Source organism: Phalacrocorax carbo, chromosome 1 (assembly GCF_963921805.1).
Source record: "Phalacrocorax carbo chromosome 1, bPhaCar2.1, whole genome shotgun sequence".
In the NCBI taxonomy this organism is placed as follows: Eukaryota; Metazoa; Chordata; class Aves; order Suliformes; family Phalacrocoracidae; genus Phalacrocorax; species Phalacrocorax carbo.
In genome coordinates, this window is record NC_087513.1 from 141,835,066 (window position 1) to 141,859,856 (window position 24,791).

The following is a 24,791-nucleotide window of genomic DNA, read 5'->3' on the forward strand; positions in this document are numbered from 1 at the left end:
TATATTTAAATATTTAATGCGTAGTCAAGCTAATTGGCAAGAAAGTAAAAATACGCTGAACAAGTCATCTGCCTCGAAAGGTACAAAGAACAGTGAGAGAAACAAGGTATTTGAAACTGTTTCCCCTTCAGAGGACTACGTTTAGCAACTGGAAAGCCATGGCGAGTGGCTGAGAAGGGGTGCGGAAGAAGTGTTGAGTTGCGTAGCACGTAGTCTGAGCAGAGCGAGTACAAGGCTGTCAGGAGCTGGCTGTGAGTCTATGACAGATTCTTCCTTTGTACCTCTTTATTTCTGAAATAAAAATACAGAGAAAGGATAATTATGCTTTAACTTAGGTTAGACTCAGCAAGTCAACAGCTGAGTAAGTTCTCCCTTTCTGGAATTCATATGGTTCTTTAACACACAGGGTAGCTGGCCTTTCTGACCACATTTTCCATGGAAATAAAAGATTTGCTTGTTATTGGTTTTATGTGACTGGCAGGATTTGTGATTTCTGTCTCTAGTAACTAAGGTTTCAGTAATGCTAGCAGTACTATTTTTATTATATTTAATAATCTTTAGGGGAAAAAAATTTCAAATTGGTATTTTTCTGAAAAAGGAAAAAATAAAAAAGGGTATTTTATTAGATAAATTAGAGAGGAACTTCTGTAAAAGTTTGCAATATGAACATGATGGAGGATAAACCAGAATAAAATAAATGTGCTCTCTGGTAAAAGGCTTAAGTCCTAAGAGATGTATGTTTTCAAATAATCTTATAAATAGCAATCAATTCTTGTAATAATATGTTTTTATGTATTCGTTTATTTCACAAATTGTAATTTTTTTTTACAACACTAGTTAAAACAACATTTTTTTTCCTTACTCATCCCTTCTCCCTAGAGGAACACCAATGAATGCCAGGTTTTCTTCTGAGATATAGAAAGGTCCCATTGACTTTAGTGAGAGCTTCGTATCTACCCTTTGATGAGAGAATTTGGTCCTAAGATGTGTCCATTTAAAGAAGTGTCCAAAGAAAGATTCACTTCATAAAGGAGCTTTCATGACAGTTACCAGTGAACTGCAGTGATCTTTTTCACCCAGTCAGTACTCTGTTATTTCTGAAGCCCAGTGGTTTTGCTGAATGTGTAACATTCATTAAAAAGCAACACGCTAATCAGAGTACTCTTGTTTTATGTTAGGATTTCCTTTTTTATTACAGTGCTAGCTGATATTTTACGTGACATTTTAGAACCCGGCTAGAAATTTTTCACTTTGGATCTTCTGTTGTGCTGAATGCATGTGAGTGCCCCGTGGTTTTCACCAAAAAAATGGGGTGGCGTGTTGCTGCCTCTGTGATGAGGGAGACCCTGGGGCTCCACAGAGCATTACTGAAGTCACTGGATCTCTGTGAAAACTCCGGTTCCACCTTTTCAATTTTCTTTGGATTGTCTGCAAGTTTCTGAGAGCTGTGGTAACCCAATTGTAGCTTTGGAGCAGTGTGAGCAACCTCAGCGTGTATGGATCTCATCAGAGAACTAGATCTAGTAAAGAGAAGAAACACAAACAAATAAAAATGAGACAGAGATATAAAAATATCATTGAAATGGCTTGAATGACTAGCTGCTGTGTTGGTGAAAACACATGGATAATTTAAAAGGGAAATTGCTGTAAGTTCTGTGACAGTGATGACAACTGTCATGATTATGTTTGATTAGATTTTGTTGTTCTTAAAACCCTCAACTTTGACTTTCTAATTACATCTGAGCACATTAGCCTCCCCATATTTTTAGGAAAAGCGTGTGTCTAATGATCAAGGCTGTAGAAAAAAAGTGGCATCCTACTGTACTGAAAGGTTCACAGACCAGGTAACAAATTAAAAAAATGAATTCCCAAATACTAATTTTTAAGAATGCTATTATTGTTTTGGGCTAACATGCTATTTTGAGCCAGGTGCCTGCTCAAATGCACTGAAATAAATCAGGCTCGCCCAAGCCTGACATTCAGATGGTGATTCGGGGTGGACTTTCCTGCCCAGCCAGGGCCGGTGGCAAGAGGCAGGATCTGGGAGAGCCTCCAGAGGGAGATGCTGCCCAGCGGACTTGATGCAGTTTGGATGCTGCCTAGCTCCTTGGAGGCCCCTCAGCCCCAGGCTCTCCCCTGGGCTTCACCGGGCTCATGGGGTTCAGGTGCAAGCCAAGTGCCACTTACACTCGCAGCAGCCCTGAGCGCTTGGCCTCGGCAGTCCCCGTTTACCGGCACACGTCGCTGGTGAATTTTATCCCCTGCGCTTGCGTTCTTGCTGCACTGAGCGCCATTTGCAAGGAAGTTGACAATTTAATGAGGTATTTGGCATTAAAAAGGTTTCTGCACTCTGTTCAAGTGCTTACTTTTATGACAATCCATCTTTAATTGGTACTTCTTTGAAGTAGCTGAGTGTCTGGACAAGACTCTTAGGGTAACGCCTGGGCTGCCCGCAGGAAGGGGACCGCTGCAGCACCTGAGCAGAACAAGAGCAGGGGATGCCCCAGCACTAGCGGTGGGCTGCTGAGGAGCACCTTGTACTTCTCAGGACCGCAAGGTTAGGAGCTTTTGCCATAGGTCATATATCTGGTTACTCTTCAGCGCTTGCTCAGGCACAGGCTGTCTGCTGAAGTTCAGCTGGAAGTCAGGGATATCACTTCCTACTCGCAGTTTGGCAACACACTGAAAATCCCACCATCGGCAATCAGCTCTTCAGTGGAAGCGTGTCCCTGCTAACTACACTGCCTCAGATAAGCTTGTTAAGTGATGGGGACTGACGTTCGCCCCTGGAGAGAGCTGCCTTTATTTGGAAAGCTATCAGATATTAGAATGATTCATCTGCTACTTCAGGCTAGCTGTTCAGTTTTCCTTCAAGTGAAATCAAACAGTTGCTGTTGGCATGAAGAACAGGGAAGGCAGGCAGAGTAAGAGAAAGGACACCTTATAATTAAAATCAGGCTTGATCTTATACCTTACTTCATTATACTACTGAAGAAAATGGCAGGTTTTACTTCCAAATATTTAGACACCCCAAGCAGTATTCAGCCGTGGCAATGCAGCTTTAGACTAAGCAAGAGCTATTATTACAGTAGGAAGATCAGCTAAGTGTTTTTAAATGCTCTTAATCTTAAATGGCAACATAATATTTGAAAAAAAGTCAGTACGGGCCTCAAAAAAATGGACATCGGCATAGTCATGAAGTGGCAGCTGACCTGCAAGTGTGGTGTTGCCTAGCAATCCCTCACCATCAGGCAAACTGGGAAAGTTGGTTAGAGTGATTTACGCCAGGGAAGAGATTAATGCTAATTTGCTCCAGAAGATTCTGGTTTCTGTGGTTATTAGGAAATATATTAACTCATAACCCTCTCTTCCTTTTTTCTTTTTCTTTTTTAACAAGTTGAAAAGCATTTTGAAACAGATCATCAGTTCAAAGAAGAGTCTGTGAGAATGCAAGTGCATTTGCTTCCAGACACTAATTTAAGAAAAGGTTGATGTAATTGAAAATTTTGGAGGGAAAGAATAATACATAACAGAAAGGGAATGTTATTTTAACCCTACCGTGAAAGTTTCCGTAGCCACTTTGATTTCTGGATCAGTTGCTAGAGTCCTGACCCTGCCACAGAGTCCCTGCGGGTGGGATGCTGAACCTGCCTGGAGTCCAGCTGCTGTCAGAGGCTGTGACAGCCCACCTGAGCTCCCTGCAGGACCCAGGCCTGAAATAGCTAGTGGTCTGGGTTGACACGGATGAGACAGAAAAAGCTCACACGCTCACTGGCTCAGGTCAGCGGGGAGCTCTTGTACCAACACATTGCGACGGAAAGGGAGTATTTTGAATTTGGAAACTTGGTGGCAGAGGTTGAGAGTTTGATGGAGATAAGAAGCTTCACTCTCCCTCCTCCCGTTTTGATTTATGATCCACTTTTCACGCCTCCATAGCAGCAGATTAGGAAAGGGGAGGCATTTTGCTTCACCCTGGTTGCCTAGCCCAGACAGATCTCTTACTGGATGTGAGCAGTAAAGTGAAAGCTTTGTCTATGAGACTTTCTGGTTATACTGTAGAAGACGCTGGATGCAATGATGCCTCCTGGTGTACTGTGTGGCTGGCAGGACATCTTTCCACTGTACATGACAGAGGTGCTCTCTCTTGCTTTTCCTGGAGATTTTTCCTGTCTCTTACAGATTACAAGAAGGGTAGGCGTGGTTCCATCTCCTCCCCGTCTCTTAAAAACACTGATAGCCAAGCAGTTACTGTGTTTCCGGAGGGTAGGGTCTGTAATTGTGCCAGGCTTCTTTGTGTAAAACACATAAATTCCCTGTACTCCCTCCTACTTAGGTCTGCACAAAACCTAAACCCAGACTGAGCTTTCATTTCCAAAGGTTTCTGTATGGAATTAATGTGGCACTCTAATAAGTTGAGCTTGTAGCACCTGAGAAATACATCCACCCAACTGAGAGGTGCAGCCGGTTTGCTCTGTGTGACACATGAGCTGCTCTATACAAAGATCTCGGGAACTGAAGCATAGTATAGGCTAGAGTAGGTGGAATATTCAGAACTGTAATATGTATATGTGTGCGATGGATTTCCATGGAAGGTATTACCAATGTAGTAGCTGTCCTTAGAGAATAAGCACAATAGCTTTTTATTTGCTGCTTATTTTAGCACGTGGTGAAAGAGTGAAAAGAATTTAATACCTCTATCGCTTAATCTGGAACTTTGACATTTCTATAGCCGATGACAAATGATTTTCCAGGCACATTTCTGAGTTTATTTAAACTGAGAGGTAGCTGTTATCTTTCTGAAATGTCAGAATGCTTGTGTGAGGAATACAGATACTCCTCTCCTTTCAGTGGCAGTAAGTATTTGCGAGCAGGATGCACAGGGTCAAATACAGACCCCTTTGTGCAATAAACAACTCCCAAGTCATAAATCATCTCTTTACACAAGTGTCCAAAAAGTTTTCAGCACGTTTTTGTCCTGACCTTTTAACACAGGCAGTAGTACTTCTGCTTGCTAGGCAACTGATTTTTGCTCATCTCTTGAGAGGTTAAAATGAAGTAGTGGTGATTTTTTTGCCACTGCTTCAGAGGACTGCAGAAAAGAAGATATTTAATCAGAATGCATAGCGTCAGGAAATTACCAACTGCCACTGTGAAAATAGCTGAAAATATTTCAGAATCTCCCACCGTTACAAATGGGACTGCTTGCCAGTGTACCATTTTAATGATAATTTTGAGAGGAGACAAAGCCTGTCAACACGTATCATGACAGGGAAATCAGAGCTGCATCCAGAGAGAGCAATTTCAGGCAGGAAGCAGTGGGAGAGTTTCACAGTTCCCTTCAGATAAGAAACGTAAGCGATGTACAAATGTGGAAAATAAATTAAAACGCAATGTAAAAACTTCTCTCCTAAGCAAGGTAGTAAAGAAAATCCCCCACAAAATGTACCTAAAACTTGCTGTGGACGTGTGTTTTCCCACTGTCATCACTGCAGCTTCCCGTGACTTTGACAATAAAACCCAGAACCAAACTCTATTAATGATTCAGTAACACTGAGTGAAGTGACTATGCATGTTTTATAAATATTTGCCTTTTGTCTTTATTAAGACAGATCTTGTTAAGCTGCCAAAATCATTGATTTCAGGGGGGAGAGCAGGCTTCTGTTTGACCCCCAAGTATCAGGGAGAAAATGAACTTCCTTACATATAAATAATAATAAAACGTTTTAATCCGAAGTTCATTCATAAAACATCTAATCAGATTCCCATCTTCGTACAGACTTTGCTGTTGCAGGGTACTGTGCAAGCTTCACATTCTCAGATGAACTGTGCAAAACTGCTTCTACGTATCTGCCTAACAGCAAATGCTCCCTGAAGAACTATGAAATCCTGACTGTTTGCACGAGCGTCCTGTTAGCTTGCACACCTCCTCTGTGCCCTCAGCGCCCAATTCAGAGCCATAACCTGCTTCCTCCCGCTCTCAGCTCAAGTGCTGTGCGGGTTGGTGGAGGCTGCAGAAGCAAGCGTCTGGCCCTGGGGGTCTGCACCCACTCTCCCCTGCCTTTGTCAAGACAGCAGCCACCACGCAAGGTCATTAGCTACTTGCCCTTCCCCAGCCTGGAAAAGGCACCTATTGAGCAAGACGTGCCTTTGAACCAAAGTGAGAAGATGGAAAACAAAGTGCAGAGAGCTTCTGGCTTTGCCAAAAACATTTTACTTACTAAATGGTGTAGCCTTGTCGGGCTGAGGGACCTTTAGCAGAGAGGAACTGTGGAACAGGAAATCTGGGCTCGTTTCACTGTGCGTGTCAGGCTGCGGCCAAAACCAGAGTAGCTGTGCTAACATGTGAAAAGTCATCTGATAAAAGGCTGCTGCCAAAGAGGCACAACTCGGAGGAGGAATAGCCTCAATACCTTCTTTTTCTTGGTTTTGGTTCCAGAAGATGCCTCTGTCTCATGACTGTAATAATACTCAATCATCATGGTATAATTAAGGGCTTTTCATGTAATCATCTGTAGAGATGATTACTTTGGGCTATACCCTGCTCATGCTGAGCTTCCTGGCAAAATTCCCACTGACATCAGTAAGAGAAGGATTGGACCTTTCCTCAGCATTTACCACTATTGTTTGACAACACCACGCTTTTCAGACAGTTCACAGCGGAGATTAATTATTTAGACTCTTAATTCTTGGACTAGTGAAATGGCACTGTAGAGATAACACACTCTTTCTCAGAAGCCTGAATTTGTTCTGGACATTATTGCTTCCAAGGAGTACTACACCAAAGCAAGGCAAGAACAGGTATGAAAAAGATTTTGTCCAAGAGGCTGAAAACGATGGACTCTCAAGGCATGAAAAACAGGAAGGAAGATGAAAGATTTTATATTGTGGGTGACATAGCAACATTCACTTGCTTTTTCTTACAGTAAAAAATAGCAACCAATTAAGCAATTAAACCCACTAAAACTTCAAAAGATAATACACCCACAGATTTATTCATTATTTTTTAAAAATGCACTTCAACCTTTTTAGCCGGATTCTGCCATTAACTCTGATGGGACAAGGATGCTCAGGAGATTAGTAGGGTCTGAAAAAGCATTGGACATTTATAGGGATAACCACAACATATAAGCTCTTGTTTGTAAAGGTTAAGAGCTTGCTTTCTGAAGTACTGAATGTATGTAATTCATTTTGACTTGAGCAGGAGTTCAGGGCGTGCAGCAGTGTTAGAGAACAGACCTTAATTTCCTGTCACAAGGGCCAAGTGTCTCTATATTCGGATATTCTTGCTTTTCATAATTTGCACTGCAGTAGCAATTAAGGGATACCATTATAGACAGCGATCCCATTGTACTAGAAATAACAGTTGTTCATTACTCCAGAGGCCTTCGACTCTAAAGCCAAGGCAATTATTTGAGACAGTTTATTGAAAAGAAAAAAGAGCAAATTCCTGCAGTGCCCATCTTTCAGCACCGAACGCAGGTGCCTGGTGGAGGCTGCTCTGTTGAAATCCTCTGCTTGGCCAACATGCAGGCAGTCCACTCAAGAGCTTTCCCTCTAGGGACCGTGTGGGTCAGGGCTGGGGAGCCCAGCCCATTCACATGGGGAACGGGGCGCGCACCGGGCTGTGGAACCGTGGCTGTCACTGTTGGGTAAGAGATGTGCCATTGCCAAACATCTTTTCTCCCTCCTTCTGGCAAAGCTTTTGATGCAGTTCCCTGTCAGAAAAACAGCAGGATATTCTGTGCTGCAGCTTGAGTTTTCAATGAACTAGGCATTTGTGAGTGTGTTCAGGAGAGCTGGTTGCCTCCTCGTCCAGCTGAGGCATCTCCCGTGCGGGCATCACAGATGACATCCTGCCCGAGTACCCAGTTTCCAGCCATGGAGAAGCAGATGAAGGGGTTACAGAGATGGGTCATGGAGTGTAGGAACAGTCCTCTACCTCCCAGTGTAAGTGTTGCTGCATCCTGGGGTGCATAAAAAGGAGTGTGGCCAGGAGGTCAAGGGAGGTTATCCTCCCCCTCTAATCCGCCCTGGTGAGACCACATTTGGAGTCCTGCATCCAGTTCTGGGCTCCCCAGTTCAAGAAGGACAGGGAACTGCTTGAGAAAGTCCAGCGGAAAGCTACCAAGATGATCAGGGGCCTGGAGCATCTTCCTCATGAGGAAAGGCTGAGAGACCTGGGTTTGTTCATCCTGGAGAAGACTGAGGGGGGATTATCTCTTATCAATGCTTATAAATATCTGAAGGGTGGGTGTCAAGAGGATGGGACTGGACTCTTTTCAGTGGTGCCCAATGACAGGACATGGGGCAATGGGCACAAGCTGGAACACAGGAAGTTCCACTTAAACATGAGAAAAAAACTTCTTCCCTGTGAGGGTGCCAGCGCAGTGGCACAGGCTGCCCAGGGAGGCTGTGGAGTCTCCCTCTCTGGACACATTCAAACCCTGCCTGGAGGCGTTCCTGTGCCCCCTGCTCTGGGTGTGCCTGCTCAAGCAGGGGGTTGGAAGATGATCTCCAGAGGTCCCTTCCAACCCCTACCGTTCTGTGATTCTGTGATAACACAGGGGCACCTATGTTACCCTACACAGTGCTGTGCCATAGGGCTTGTATGTTTCCATAGTGTCTTAACTACATTTCTTAAAGATTATGCCTCACAAATACTTTCAGAAAGGTCCAGTCTTAACTAACAGTTGCAGGAAGATTCCAAGTATGGTGGATGGCACGTGGATTTTTATGGCTACATCTGCACTAGCTCAGCAGAAGCAGACTGGAGGAAGAAGCAGCTTGTACTCCAGGGAGTTTTACTTTGGACCAGGTCCAGTTTGATGACATGGCCTGAATACCTGCACACCTAGAAGTATCTCGGGGAGGACCTCTTCTGCTGTAGCCCAGATGGCTCCAGGGCACGAGCCAGGCAGGCTGCTGGGACAGGCAGGAGCTTTGCCTCAAGAAGAGCTCTCCTTGATCTGAACTAAGAGACTTGTGAAGGTGCTCCCACGTGCATCAACTGTATTGTCAGAAATACACAGAAAATACGGTTTTATACATGTGCTTCAGCTGGCCAATGTCTTTTCTGCGAGCAGATGCACTGAGCCGTTTTTCAAGAGGTATGACAGTCTGAAGCACAGTGTAAGACCCAGGGCCACGTTGCTTCTAATCCTAGCTCTCCCCTTAAATGCACACCTCTCTCTGTCTGTCATTATATCTGCTTAACTGCCTTGTTTGGATTTTATGAGGATTGCATGTGGCACGTTAGTCCACAGATGTGAAGGTTTCCATACAACTAGGCACTGCAAAAAAAAAAAAAGAAAATCCAAATACAGTAATAAAGCTGCTCTGTCATCATACTAATGTAAAGGAAGAAAAAAAGGAAGGAAGCGAGAAGGAAAGACAAACTGCACAATCAGGATATTGTCAAAGAGAAGAAGTGTTAAAAGGTGTCAAAACTTAGCTAGTAAAACAATAGTGGATGAAAAAGTTTACTGTCAGCAAATAATTTTTTTTTTTTTCAAAATGCAAATATTTCCAGAGTGCTGAAAATCTTGCCCTAACATCCTTGTTCAACATCAAAATATTCGGCTTTGTGAATTGGAAGTGTTTAATTTTCCTATTCCTTTCATGTTGACTTTCTAATCATATTGGAATACCAAATTAAATATTACAATATGTCCCTACTAGATGCTGCAGATATGAGTATATGTAGGGCAGTGTTCTGACAGTATCTATATTTAATACCTAAGAATCATAATTTTTCAGAATTTTTCTCTGAGAGGAATTTGAATTTTTTAAATTCTGATTCGTCATGAAAACAAATGCTGAAATGTTAGTGTTTACCTGAGCATGGAAATTCTTACCAGTGGTAATTATAATTATCCCAAATAATTTTCTTTCTGAAGCCAAATAGAGCAATGGCAGCTAGAATATGCAAGCCTACATATTATAGTCTATTGATATTCACAGCTTATGCTTTTCCTTTGAGCAATTTTCCTTAATTTTTATTTTCTTCTTGTGTATGCGACTTATGCAAGACACTTTTATTCTAAAACATCTTTCAGTCATCTAAATCTTTTGCTCCATCGTTTCTAACATCAGACATCTCAGCACTGGGAACTTAGCAAAGCATAAAATGTCTCTAATTTTATGAACTGTTTGTTTGACCTGTTCCCTTCTTGGTTAGGTTATGAGAGTAGACAAAAATAGACTATTGATATTCTAACAAAAATATATATGGAAAGTTTAAGATTTTTCCAGTAAACCATACAAGTACAAGCTCAGATCTATTTTTGTATATAAGACTTCTTTTTTCCAGTATTGCCTCTCTTCGTATGACTATGTCTAGAGACATTCACATCCCCAGGTGAGAGCTGAGAGGATTTAAGGGGAAGAACACACCATCTGGAACAGTTTATACATTTGCAACGTGATTTAGCCATACCCACCAGCTCTGCAGCTTGGCTCAGGCTATGCAAGTCAACTGGCATTTTTCTAGCTTCTGTCCCGGGGGATTTATGGTCCTGCAGGCCAGATACACCCTCCAGTTACACCTCTTCAACCCCACCGACAGTTAATGGCGTTGTACGAGGGTAATGGAGGATATCATTTGGCCCGCAGTTATGTGGAAGCACAGGAGGCTTTTATTTCATTTTTTTTTTCCTAGGGTCACTTTCTGGAGCAAAACCACAGCTTAATTACAGGGGTGTTGTGGTCAGTAAATAAATCTGATACTCAAAGGCCTTGTTGCAGAGATTAGCGATAAAGCAGAACAATCCCAGTTTGGAGGAGAGATCCTCTACAGCATTTAGATTTTAGCTATCACTCCTTTTTTTCATTCTTGCAAAACTTGCCCCAAAAGCAGGCTGGTCAATCTGAGGGCTGAAAAGGTCCCCAAAGATTTAGAATATGGAGGATCGTCTCCCAGGTTGCTCAAAGAGGCTGCTGGAGAGAAACAAGGCCTTTTCGTTACGATCCGTGTAAAGAAATGTTTTTTGTGTTGGAAGGTGATTTCGGCTGCTGTTTTGTTTTCTGTTTGTCATCTATTGTTACAGACCTGAAATAGTGCTGGGTATTTCCAGCCAACCCTCCCTCCCCAGCATCCCTTCTTCAATATTCTTGAATATTCTGCCCAGCTCTGCCCTTTCTTTTAGTTCTGCAGTTGGGCATCTTGTCCAAAGAGAACCAAAGCCTACACGGACTTGCTGGGCTTCGAGTCTTGCCCTTAATCAGTTACCGGAGAAAATTCTCAGCCTGAGCATTTTATGTACTTCTTGTAAAGATGTGAACAAGTTAGCTTTTGACAGAGGGTCTGTAGCCTGGCCATAGCACCAGGACTTTCATGGAAACAGTTGGCAGTATGGGCCATGAGACCATGCAGCCCCTCTCTCTTTCCTTGAGCTGGACTGTATCCACTGCTGGGGTTTTGCCACTCTGTGACACAGAAAATGACAGGTGGAGTCAAAACCTCATTTTAAACCTTTAACTTCTCATATCGCTTGACTATACCCTCTAAGGGAAGTGATTTATGATAGTGGCTTTGCCCTCCTTGCTCAGCTAGGAGACGGAGCAATGCCTGACAGGGGGCATCCATCTTCATTGCTGCTATTTTGATTGGAATAGGTGGGTGCTAAAGATGTAGGAGACAGTAATGGTGCCTTTTGGAATATTAGGAGGTGAAGAAATATGCTTGAAGGAACTGGGAGATTATCAGAGGGGAAAAAAACCAGGAAAAAAACCATCTCTGGTAGGAAACCAATGTTGGTTTGCTGACTCTACTAATTAGTCCACAGGGCTTTTTTCATGTGATTGTCACTGATCTGAATAGATTTTTTTTCCTTCTAGATGCTTATTTTCTTAGATTTCAATATTTGCAATGAGTTTATTCTACAAGCAAATAAAAAAGGACACTGACAAATAGACAAAGCCTAAAATTTTGTAAATCCACTAAGTATCACAAAATTATTATGGGAGGAATTCTTCTTACCAGGCTGCCAGTGAAACTGCTGGTGCTGGCTGGCAGTGAGGAGTACCGTGTATTCTGGCAGTGACCCTCCTCTCTCCCCAGCCAGCTCCTTGGAAGAGTCCCTGCACAGAGATGTGAGAGCAGGGGTTCAGGTTTCTCTGTAGAGATGTCAAAGGCAGCAGCCTTACGCTTGAAGTGCGGGTAAAAGGCAAAGAAGAAAGATTAAAAAAAGCTTTGCAGAGAGCGGATTGAAGCAAGGAAACAATATAATAAATAAATGACTAGGTAGACGAGGTGCCATGCTTTTTTCTCATTTCCAAGCTCTGCCTAGGAAGGCTGGTAAATAAGAGCAGTCAATCTGTGGAGCGATGCCTAGATGAGAAAATGAGTTAATGCACAGCAGAGAGTGGAGCCGATGGAAGGAGGCAGCGTGCGCCATCACTACCTGCTCACTCGTTTTCCCCTGAAACAAATATTTCCTATTGCCATTAATGATAATTTCTGGAGGTGCTGGACAGAGGTGATTAAATCACTCCATGCTTCAGATGCATGTGGTTTTTAGTAACTAATAATCTGGATTAGTTTTTGATTAGTGGTTGCAAGTTATCAAGAAATATATTTTCAGGGTAGTGAAACCTATTCTCCTCTCTTTTGTAAATGTGGAATAAACTTGAAGTCAGTAGTGTGCCACTGATGCGTACCACGCTTAACTGAACATAAAATGATTTCTATTTGCAGGCACAATGCTAATACTGAAAGAAGAGCAAACTTCCCCTTTGTGCAGGAGGCCTGAATGCAGCAAAAAAAAATCACCTCCTGAGCACTCAAAATGATGTATTTCTTGGCCCTCTCTAAAGGGGTGAATGAATTTCATTCAAAGGACACAAACCAACCACATCTGAAAACATCCAGTTGGTTGGTTTTTCTGCTGGAATCACTGTGGTACGTATAAATGGAAATTGGTTGGCCTGGGAGCAAAAAAAATAAACCCAAGCTAACGTATATGTATTAAGTAGGACCATCATCCAGTGCAATGATCAGAAAAATGGCTTGAGGTTATTAAGGGAAAATCATTGAAACTATCAGCCTAATGCATAGCAAAAAAGCAAACAAGGTAATAGACTGCAATAGATCGCTCTGTGTAAGCAAGAAAATAACAGAGAGCACATCTGATTCTTGGTATATGGAACAATATATTTTTTCTGGGAAAAAAACCTGAAGCACCTGTACACTCAACAGGTGCATTCATTTTCACACACGATGCAGTTTGCAGCTTGTGCACCCATGTGTACCTCAAGTGTTTGCTTTTAGAAAATTATATTGATTGATTCTTTTAATCCTTTTAGAAAAACCATTGAAATACATACTACGAGCACAGAGAATGACACAGCAAAGACAAGAGCGAAGTAATCAGCATGGTTCCCCCCCCCCCCCAGGAATAAATCATTGTAACTATAAATCAAACAAGTTATTACAGGGCTCAAACAGCCCTGAAAATTCCAAGTAGCAGCAGCAGATAATTAAAGAGGAAAAGCTGAGACCAAGCCTCATATTTAAAATGTTTCAAGCACTCATTGCAAATACCTTTTTTTTCTTTCTGTTTTCCTCTCTCACTCCCTCTCTCTAGTGGCAAACAATAGTAATCGGAAAAAGAAAGCGCAGAAAAAATATTACTTACAAATTGTCCTTAGCAGCCTAGTGGCCTAACTGGTGAAGGGGTGATGCGGTCCCAGAATATGGCTGGAGAGTGGCACAGATGGAGAACTGCTCTGTGCTGATGAGGGAGCAGATGCAATCAAAGGCATTTTGTGGCATTAGATAAGGTTCTGGCTCGCCTCCACTGGCAGTACCGATCTCGTTACTCTCAGCACGTGAAGAGATTTCACCTTCTAAAGCCAGGGCTGGGTGGCTGTAAGGAGGTGCGCCAGTCCTGGAGACAGCCAAGAGAGCCTGGGAGCAGAATTTTAGAAAAATGCCTACTGCAGTTGTCATCTGTATATTCATATGATCCCACAGTTAAAAATAAGGAAGACGGCAGCACGGTATGACTAGCCAATTCTGTGCAGGCCTTAACAAGAACATCTCTTGTCTGTGGTTCACTTCATACTCGTACTTTAACCTCTGCCTTGTTTACACTTGCAGTTTTGCACTGTAAATATCTGAAATACTCTTTATACCGACACCTCTTTCCATATATGAGTCTCAGTTACATTAATAGACACTCCATAATACACTTTGAACAGGAGGTGTCTAAATAAAAGTTAACAGATTGTGTTGTATCGTGAACTCCCTCTGAAGAGACATAAAAGATCTTTTACAGTAAACAGGAAATGAGTAAGACAAAAAAGCACTATATAAAAAAATAAGTGGTTCAAAGATAGACTGGGAATTTTGCTTTCCTGCCTCATAGTACAGAAATAAATGACTATGCAATGAAATTAGAAGGTGGTAAATTATAAAATGTTGAAATATTTTGTGATGAACATATATAATCGTATATGTGAAATGCAACACAACTAGAAGAGATTTAATAAAATTCAAAACTAACTTGGAGAATCATTCACATATCAAATATATCTAAAAAGCCAATTAATGGTAGCAAGACAAAACACTGGATATGAAATCTTCGAAATTTTAGTCTAACAACCATTACTAAGTATCAGTATAATAGGTGGAGATGAGAACGAAAGGGAAGATTACCTTGTAGGAGATTGTCTGCTGAGAAGATTTTTAAACTTCCCTCTGAGATATCTGGTCCCGGTTGTTTTAACAGTTATATACAAATCTGTGCTGATCTTCTGTCTCATCCAATGTGGCTGTTCAGTGCTTGATCCAATCCCTGAACTACAGATCATGCATATCATCCATATGCATTTCTGAAGAGGAGTAACATTTTCTTTCATGACTTCATGATTTAAATTAAGCTTTTTATTAGAGCAGGAACAGTTAATTATCAAGTAGAGGGAAAAAACCTGCAGGTGGAAGAAACCATTTCTTTGGGCCTGACTATGGGCAAATTTATGCCCTTTTCTGTAAATAAACTGTATTTTGATTAAGCAGTCAAGTTCTCTTTCGGTTCATACTCTCCCTATTTAATCAACAAGAGCAAGAGCGATAGAATCAGATCCTTGATTGCTATTGATGGCTTTTTGTAAACACTTGGTTGCAAGACAACGCAAAACAAGGGCATGTGACAAACAAAAAGCAAGGAAAGCCTGATGCAAAACGTAGTTTTTCCCTTGATTCCTCCTTGAAAAAAAATATTAAACACGGTGAATTGGTTGTTAATAATATAATAATTTTTATTATTATTACCCTTATCAGGAAGCAAAACCCCAATAAAAGACAGGCTGGCCATGAGCGAGATGGGTGCAAGGCCCAACATGCAAGTTGCAGGAAACCCCCTTGTTTTTCAATTAGAAACCCAGCCAGCGAAATCATGAGCGTAAAGCCACTCATCCTGTATGTAAGGTATGGTTTTGGTTGTTTGTTTTTCTTTAATCTGGAACAGTTGTAAAGGCTCCTGGGTTTATACTTCAGATAGATAAAAACCTGTTTGCTAAGGCTTGCAACTTGAATATGTGCTTACAAGGAGAATTTGCCTTCCACCTATAATTTTTGTTTAACAAGTGCACGTTATAGCCAATATAGCTTTTTTATTCAAAATAGTAACAATGCTGTAATGCGATTTATATAGAAAAAGATCCTTACTCTTCTGAGGAAAGAAGTAACAGCGTAAACCAACCCTTTTAAAACTTTGCTGTTAAGTCCTGGGTGCAGGAAATGCCATTCCCCTTCCACGTGCTTAGTGAAATTTCAAAATGTTATTTTATCTGTCTGTACACATCAACGTGCATATATGTTTACAATATATACATATATTCTGGTTTTTATTACAAGAAGTTGTCTAAACTCACGTTAGTAATCTAGACCTTAGCTAAATCTGCTTTGAAGTGAAGTCAGGGTGTAGGAAAACACCTTCTAGCTGGGACTGTGGAATAAAATATTCTGCAATGCTAAAGCAGCTTATCCTAAACTTACTAATTAACAGTCAGAGTGACATGTAGTGGATCACGGGGTGATAGTCTTTTGCAAGTTTCTGGAAAAAAAACAGCCTAGTTTTAAGAAGTAGCTTTAAAGATTGTAACTCTTCGCTTGAATTATTGGTTGGTTTGGATTAAGGCCTTTTACTAGATGAAAAATACTTGTTATAAAACAGTCTTAAATCTTAGTTTTTAAAGCTTCTTATGCATGTGAACTACCTATGTCATTTTATAATGTCACGCTGGTACTTAAAAGCATATTCTTACACACACACACAAAAAAACCCCCCAAAACAACAAACCCAGAAACTAAAAATATATGTAACATATATACAAGTAGTGATAGCAGAGTCCTTTATGTTAGGCTTATCATCATTTAATAATGGATGCAAATGGCTGATATTACTGAAATAGCAGCGGCAGATTAGAAAACAATACAAAACCAGGACTAATCCAGAATCTGACGTGCACCTCGTGCGAATCCAAACATTATCTATCAGGGTCAAGCGATCTTGGCTCTTGGGGCAGCCAGAGGACTGAGAAATACCCGCTTTGTGAGTCTCTAGTGAAAGATTTTTAAAAATGGCTGATCTTTCATTCTGCACTGCCTCGGCGGAGGGGGATGTGATGATGATGTTGAATTAAACAGCTGTATTAATAGACTTGGAAATTAAATTATTGTAACTAACGTATTATGTATAATCGAAATAGCTTTACCTCTGAAAATATGAAGGCTAGTATTATATGTAAAATCAGAATCAGACATCTTTAGATAATTCTGAAAGTGTATTCTTAACAACTGTCACGATGAGCCCTTGGCTTTGTCCAGCCTTTAAATTATTTTTATCAGCAGAATAAATTGTCTTTGATAATTTCTAGTGCATATATTCTAGGGGGTCAAACTATAATTCTGGAACATTTTATGCTTCCTCAGAGAGAAGTGTTAGAGGAGAAAGTGTAAAGTCTGAGCCAGGCTGAATCTTCTCTGCAGTTGTTCTTAAGGCAATTCGGCACTGATCACACTATGATTTACTTTTATACTGACAAAAATGAGATGAAGAATGAAAAATAAAGCTGTGTTTACAGAGACTTGGATCACCCCAAGGACAAGGAATGAGAAATGGGTTTTCAGATTTCTCCTTACCACATCTATGTCACATGTGAATTTGTCCTCAAGAATAGCAGGACCTCTTTATTCTTTTGTTTAACTTTTCCCTTTAAATTTAAAATGTTCGGTCTGTTTATTTCTTGGCCTTCCTAGCTTTTTACAGAGTTGCTTTGTGCTTTGTAAATTAATGTAATGCTATAGAATAGCCAAAACCATTACTGCATAAGCCAAACATAAACAAGTTATATAACGCTGCAATCATTCCTCTACTAAAGTAAGTGGAAAATTCAAGGCATACGTAATCTTTTTGGACAACTGACAGGCAGGTGTGATCAAGAGAATGGGGAATCCAGTGATTGTAGGCAGATAGAGAGACAGGTTTGTCTGGGTGATTAGAAAGTAAAGCGAGATGGAATTGGGAAAAACGGGAGCGTTGGCTGTCCCAGGATGAGGAGAAGTAACAGTGCAGAGACCGCTGCGGGGTTCAGAGGAACCGGCTGCAGCAGTAATAAGCGTCTAGGGAAATTCAGGAGCCAGGACCCGTTGACAAAGAGGAGCACAAAGCAGCTGTGCCAGAAAAGTGATAAAAAGAAGTGCAGAGCGATCTTAAAGGACTGCCAGACCCTCTCGGTTCTCAGTAGTCCTCCAGTGTATTTGATATAGAGAGAGGTATCACCGGGCTTCAGGCACCTCCCAGCTCAGGCCACTGTGCACATCCCTCTGGTCTGTGGTTCAGCTCCCCACACACCCCACCAGCACACCTCCGCCTGCAGTCAGTGTGGGGCGGCTGGCCCCAGCCCCAGCCCTGTCGCACGAAGGATGGCTTTACTGCACTGGGGCCATTGAGCTCCACTTGCCTTCAGACGTCCTGACCCTACAGACCCGAAAATGGTGGACCATTTTTCAGGAAAGCTAAACCAAAGCCAACCCATCTCTAGCCTTTCTCACAACTCCTATTTTCTGTTGTCTGCATGTCCTCCTTTGCTCAGCATTTGCATTGTGTTTTGGCCTGATCATCTTCCCTCCAGCTTGTTCTACGCATCTCTTTCCCCATCACTGCATTTCCTCTCTCATATGCCACAGCCTAGAGACAGGGAGTTGGAAACACCCCAGCCAGTCTTTAACAACAACAACAAAAATAAGATATGTTCTTCCCATGCCGAAGTCGCAGAGCACTGTGGGCAGCACAAGTCCCCAAGAAGCCCAGGAAATCTGTGCAGTTAAGTACAAAAGCAGCATGGGTCCTAAATTCAACACATATTAACTTTAATCTAAGAAGTCAATTGGTGAAACAGGAATACATGAGGAAAAGTATCTTCACACCGGTGTGAGCCACACACAGCCAGACTGGGGCACAAATCCAGGTCACTTCAAGCTGTATGAAAATTTCACAACAGGTAAGAATTGCTCTTTTTAGGCGGCAGAAAATGCCTCCCCTGACTGTCTAAAACATCAGCCACAGCCCCGACCACACACATACTTCTGTGGCACAGTCCTTGCCGCTTTGGCCATTTCTGGAGCGCTCTGAAGGTCTTGACATCCAAACTCCATCTCCCAGCTTTGTTGACCTGGCCACCCATTCGTCATCAGAGTGAGGACGCCCTGCTTATGGAGTGGAGTCTCCTGCTTGTCTCTAATGGGTGGGACCTAAGGCAGCTGGCATGCCCAAAACCAAGGCTCCCACATCTTCGTGGGATTTGGTCCTGCCTCTTCCTGAGGTCGGCTGGCCGGCTGTGACAGTGGAGAGTGCAGTCTTCAGGGAAGTGCTTGCCGACAGCATGGATGAGACCAGTGAACTCTGCTACTGAACCTTGAATATCAACAGTAGCGGGGTTGTCATAGCCCCATTTGGCTAAGGGGATGGGCAGGGTTACGTGTGCCTGAAAGCTTGTCTGCTATGTTCTCCCCACAAACCTTGCCTTGCGTAATATTGTTGTACGTGGTACTCAAGTATTCTTGCAAGCAGATACAATGAAAATACAGGTGTAGATCAACTCGTGATATCCAGTTTGTGAGGGGTGATTCTGCTTCTTTATTTCCTTCACATTAGAATGGTGCTAACCAAGTTTCTGATGAAAGATGTGTTTACCTTACAGTATTGCTAAAGAGGAGATCAAAGACACTTGGAGGACCTGGTGTCATGGAAAACTCTTGCTTTGGACTATAACCATCATCTTGGCTGTTTGCTGAACCCTGACTAAATCCTCTTAGCTATGGGTTGGGCAGCGTTGCACAGGGCATGCCACAGGTGTTTGCAGACATCACTATGCAAACATTGAAATAACCATATGGCAATTATTGACCCTAGACATTTTTTAATACAAATGAACTAACTGTCAACAAATCCATTTCTACAGAGGGCATAATTAATCTTTTTTTTTTCAATAGCATTCTTTTATCAGTGTTGGAATATTGCCAGTCCACCTCACCTGTTTAAATCTGTCTGAAATTCCGCCGCCCCTCTCCCACCTTGACTAATAGAAATAACACCGCGCCATTTTGCTGCAACAGCTTTTCCCTTACCCCATCCAAGACATTAAGGAGTGTATTAGCCAGGGCTGGATGTGGCATGGGAACCTAACACCCTGTGTTATTTTGCTCTGACTTCCCGATGAAAGTCAATCACTTTGTTTCACTCTCGTTTTAGTGTACGTTTTTGCTTCTTTTGTTCTGTTTTGTAAATACGCTGGATCTTATCCCCTGTTTGCTTAGCATACTTTCTGCGCAGGATCTTGTCAAAGGGCTTTTGTAACTTGTATGTTAATCAATCAGTTTACCTACTTAAGGACATTTTCAAATAAAGTCCCGGAACTATGTGAGAACTGATTTTCCACTGCTGAAGTAATGCTGGTTAGTCCTTGCTAAATCTAGAACTTCCAGATGTTTTGTTACCCTTTCAGCCAATTCACCAAGTCAAGTTGCCGGGTACAGTTTGCAGGCTGCTAATATCCCTACTCAATTCTAAATAGATTTACTGTTTTGAAGTGTTTTATGACAGCAGTTGTTTTTGACAAAGGCTTGTATATTTTTGTTAGCAGCTCACCTGCTTTATACTTATGTTCCTGCAGAAGTTTTGTATGTAAACACATGTATTTGGGGATGATTTGTTTTTTTGTTATTGCTTTTTTCTGTGTACTGCAGTTCAGGCGGGATGCCCAGGTCTTACCTGATACAGAGTAGGGGTGCTGGGAGGGATGCAAACCCAGCCCCAACTACTCAATCTCCAGGCTTTCCAGACCAGATACCTACTGAAAGCGCGACATGCGCTAAATACTCAAGATGCACAAATACAATAGTCACTGCAGGGGCAGTCACTTTACAAAACCTGAGCAGCAGTAACAAGCATACTGTGCGTCTTGTGTAATGGCTGATTGGTTTGAGCATTTGGTTGGAGAGGGGAAGTTGTCCCCATTCCAGGACTCTAATTGCACCATATTTTGTCCTGTTCTTCTTTAGTCTAAAAAGCTTAAGCTCTTCAGGGAATATGGCCTGTAACTCTGTCCCCTTGTTCCCACGAACTCAAATGCTATGCTAGAAAAACTCAGATTTCTTTTCTTTACTGTGTTCCTGGGCTTCACATCCTAATAACTATAGCCACACCAGCAAGGGTCAGTTTTTCACAATGAGACTATTTCTTGAAAAGTAAAATATCTGAAAAAGACTGAGAGGGATCAAAAACTGTCACCCTTCATGGGCAAATGCTGTAGCACTGTTTCTGTAACACAGAAGGTCAGCCTTACACCCATTTAATATCTCCCCCAGCATTACTAAAGACAAATAAATGTGTCCCATCAGATGACTGCCCACAGCAGAGGAGCCTGCTCTCGATCCCTGGGACTTCCTACTGCAGAGCTTGCAGACACCTCTCCCCTTGGCAAAGTTTCCTTCCCCTTCCAGGTAACTGACCATCCCCAGGCTACTACGGAGAGTGCTAAGACCTTACTGCTTGGTATGGTCCCGCTGTGCTCAAGTGCCCAGTACTAGTTAAGATGATGCCTGTTTTGGGGGTGCCTAAAATGACTCTTTTTTGCATAGAAGGGGGAAAAAAAGCATATCCAGCCTGTCAAAATTGTCTGCAGGTGCTCAAAACCCCACATGAATTCCAGATGCAATCCCAACCGACTGTTTCCCAGCACTGCCTAATCTTGTGAGCACCTCCCTGCTGAGCCTGAAAGCTCCTCGGGCATTTAACTTTATTCACCCACACATGTTAAGAAGATCCTGTTTTGGGAAGATAGGCACTTATCTCTTGCCTCAAGTCCCAGTGCAATCCACCTTAGGAAGACAAGCATTTAAATCCCTTTTAGAAGCCTGAAAAATTACCAGCAGTCAGAATTATGTCTCATTTCTTCCGGCATGGACTATAAGCTTTGACATACATGCAAAATGCAGAGACCACATCTCTAGCTAAGCATGGGAGTCGAAGTGTACATTTTACCATTTGAGAGGGATCGATGCAGACACCATCGACATCTTACGAGAGTGCCCTATTATGCCATGCTTGGGCAGAAAGCATCGACCTCTCCTACTGAACTTGAGCCACCTCATTGTGGATACAAGGAGTTGTTGGCTCCAGTTCTCATCTCAAGGGGAGCAAATTCACATACGTGGGAGAGATGTGTTGTATGGGAGCTTGTCATGGAACGAACAAGAAAAATAGGCCTAACCTCATAACCCTCCACCCCGTGCCAGAAAGTGTCTGAACTGCTAGGCTAACCTTGGGTTCGCTTTTGTCTGCTCTCATGTGGCCCCGTGCCTCGCGTGTTCCTGGCTACACAGGCTCTCAGCTGCAACACCTACCATCCAGGCTACCCGGTGGTTGCTGCTGATGCCGTTCTGCTGGGAAGTTTGAGCTCAGGGCTTAATTAGTCTAGAAACATCACCCACTTCCTTTCTTACGGCTTTATGCATCTTTATGCAAAACGTGGGTGGAAGCACTGTGATCACATACTGCTTCATTAGTGCCAGTCCCGCAGGAGGGACGGATAGGCTGGAGCGTGTGTGGATGGAGCGTTACTAGTGTTTCCGACGACTTTCCAAGAGGATATCTGTGCTGTAACCGCAGGCTGGCTTTGCCCACTGGTGCTGTTAAGTTCACTTACCGTCGGTGGAAGGAAGCCCTCTAAGGTCCTCAAAGGAAGCAGTCATCTGCTGCAGACCTTCAGAAGGGCCTCTCTCTGTCCACTGCCCGTTCAGCAATTCTGAGGCAATTAGGTTGCTCCTTTCATCCCTTCCAGGTCTCAGACACCTAAAATTTCATTGAAGTAATAACATCTCAGTGAGGTATCTAAAGCAGATGGACAAGATTCCAGCCTGAACACTCAAGGCTTTGCAGTTAATAATGGCAAGAAAAAAAACAAAATATCAATAAGAAGGTGACTATTGAAAACCAAGGAAAAGGAAGTATCAATTAAAATTAGGAGGTATTATAAGACACTATTTGAAAAGAATCAAAGACCTACAGCCTTTTGTTAATATTTTCATTTCTCCTTCAGTTCATGTCCCATCAGCCTTTAGAAAAATAATTTAATATGGTGTTGAAACAAACTTTTCTCATCCTTTCTGTGAAGCCGTACTCATGACTCATGGAGGGTTGAAAATAATTTTAGCACCTTGAGGAAAAAGTAGTGGGACCAACAAGGCCATCATGTTAACCCGTTGGTTGTTCCCCACTTAGTCCAATCCTTTGGGTAGCGAAAGACAAGAGTTTTTATTTCCGTAGCTTTAATACACATCAATTGGTTTTACTATACTAGAAAACCTGAGAAAGCATGGTGTATTTATCTACAGATTGTGCAAATACACTGTAGTCAAGTTTCACCATTTAACGTTGCAAAGGGCTTTCACTAATGCCGTAGTTCTGAGACAAGGATGTAAAGCAACACAGGGGAGTCGAGATTTTATTTTTACTGAGATAGATTGAAAGAACATTTCACCTTTACTAAATGTCAGTGTTTCTTCTTTCTTGTTACGTGATGCTCTTTCTACCACTTGGTGAGTCATTGAGAACAACATACATTAAGAATGAACCCTTCACTAAGGTGACTTCATGATGTTCTGTTTATTATTTATGTTTGTGTTAATTCCATGTTAATAAAAAAAAATTCACCAGAGATACAGAAAATCAAGTGGTTGGTTTTGTCCTGGAGCCACTACGCACTATGCTTTTACTTCACGCATATTTCTGAGAGTAGATGGGAAGTTAGTTCTGCTGAGCGATCTGATCTGACATTGAAAAAGTATATTGTTAATTGCATCTTCTTCTAGAAAGTATGGTTATTTATTGTACGGGGAGGAGATGGCATTTCAAATGTACTTCCAGAACTTTGTATGGCTCCCCATCACCCTCAAAGACAAAATGTTACCTAAGGACTTTAAACTGCGTATATAGGTCAGCATCTACTCTTGTAAAAGGACCGTTCATGTTTTTTGTTTTGTATCGATATTGAGGCTCATCTGTACTTATGAAACACTGCCGCTTCTGTGAATGAAAACCACGACCTCGGTGCTAAACGCCCTGTTTCCTGTAGCCGAAACCAGCCACCTACCAGAACTGGTAGGTAGGACGTGCTCTTCTGTCCCAAGTGCTCGCTCGGCGCCTTAAAAATAAGGCCGAGGGCTTAAAACTGACGACGAGAAACTTTTAAACAGCGATACACGATGTACCGCTGTCAGGAACGCGGTCGTGAGGCTGCTGCAACACTTCAGCGCCTGGTGGAGGAAGGCTTTGCCCCTGGAGCTGCATTCGGAGGGGTCGGGGCCTGCCAGGGCCGCGGCCCCGCCAAGGGCACCGGGCCCGAGGGACGCCCGAGGCGAGGGGGGCCCGGAGCGATGCCCCGGCCGTGCGGCAGCGGCCCCCCCCCCCGTCCCGGGCCGGAGGCGAGGAAATGGCGGGGTAGCTCCAGGAGCGCTTCCAGTCGCGGGATTCTGAGGCCGAGCCGCCCGCTCACCCTCGCCCGGGCGCCTGTGGCTGTCACAGCCCTGGCGGCGGGACCTGCTGCACTCAGAAGCCGACGGCCTCAGCGGGCGGGCGGCCTGTCACGCCGCCGCCGCCGCCGCCGCCGCTTCCCGCTGCTGAGTCACGCCGCCGCGGAGCGCCGCGCCGTTCCCCTCAAACCCCCGCCCCCCATCCCACCGCCTCCTCCCCAGCGGGGGCCGAGCCACCGCCTCCTCGCCGCTGCCGGTCGGTCGGTCTGTCTGCCTGCCTGCCTGCCTGTCGGTCCGCCCGCCGCCACCCCTTCCCTCCCCGCGGCGACCGCGGCGCGGCCCTTCCCCCGCCGCACATGCCCAGAAGGGCGGGAGCCGCAGCACGCCGGGGCGCTGCTGTGACAGCGGCGGCGCTTTCCCTTCCGCTGGGTGGGGCCCGCGCCGCGCCCCTCCGGCCCGCCCCGGCCCGGCCCGGCCCGCCGGCGGCCGAGAGCCTCCGTGCCAGGCACAGGCCGCCCGCCTCGCTCGTTCTCTCCATCCCCGCCTCGCCTCGCCCCGAGCCAGCCGCCGCGGGGCGGGAGGCGGCCATGTCGCTATTGTCTGCGCTGGTGCCCTTGCTCCGGGTGTACCGCGTCGGCCTCCTCGTCATCCTGCACCAGCTGCGCCGCCGCCTCCGCCCGCGCTGCGTCCCGGCCCCAGGTGAGCACCGCAGCCGGCGCCGCGGGGCGGGGCGGCGGCGGGGGCCGGCATGAGCGGG

At 43.7% G+C, this 24,791-nt stretch overlaps 2 protein-coding genes and 1 long non-coding RNA gene across 6 annotated transcripts in view; 2 read left to right on the forward strand and 1 right to left on the reverse strand.

Moving 5' to 3' along the window:
• LOC135310356 (uncharacterized) lies at positions 1-24,527 on the reverse strand. Of its 2 annotated transcripts, XR_010370443.1 has the most exons (6): positions 23,656-24,527; positions 22,210-22,355; positions 14,657-14,800; positions 13,635-13,906; positions 11,978-12,078; positions 1-291 (listed from the first exon to the last, which is right to left on the reverse strand). It is a non-coding gene; the product is annotated as an uncharacterized LOC135310356 (long non-coding RNA). The 2 variants fall into 2 exon arrangements; XR_010370442.1 differs by lacking the exon at positions 11,978-12,078.
• The window catches only part of ZBED1 (zinc finger BED-type containing 1), a 58,544-nt gene that overhangs the window by 21,497 nt on the left and 12,256 nt on the right, over positions 1-24,791 (forward strand). The window contains exon 1 of one of the 3 annotated variants that reach the window (XM_064437582.1): positions 24,595-24,733. The exons of 1 other annotated variant lie outside the window; for it this stretch is intronic. The gene's annotated coding sequence lies outside the window, so the exon portion shown is untranslated. Of the gene's footprint in view, positions 1-24,594; positions 24,734-24,791 lie in introns of those variants that run through there. One more of the 3 variants, XM_064437589.1, reaches the window with a different exon arrangement.
• Positions 24,319-24,791, forward strand: part of DHRSX (dehydrogenase/reductase X-linked) — a 169,893-nt gene continuing 169,420 nt past the window's right edge. Inside the window, exon 1 of the mRNA XM_064437600.1 lies at positions 24,319-24,733. Within this exon, the coding sequence (XP_064293670.1) occupies positions 24,391-24,733 (343 nt within the window). The 5' untranslated portion in view covers positions 24,319-24,390. The remainder of the gene's footprint in view (positions 24,734-24,791) is intronic.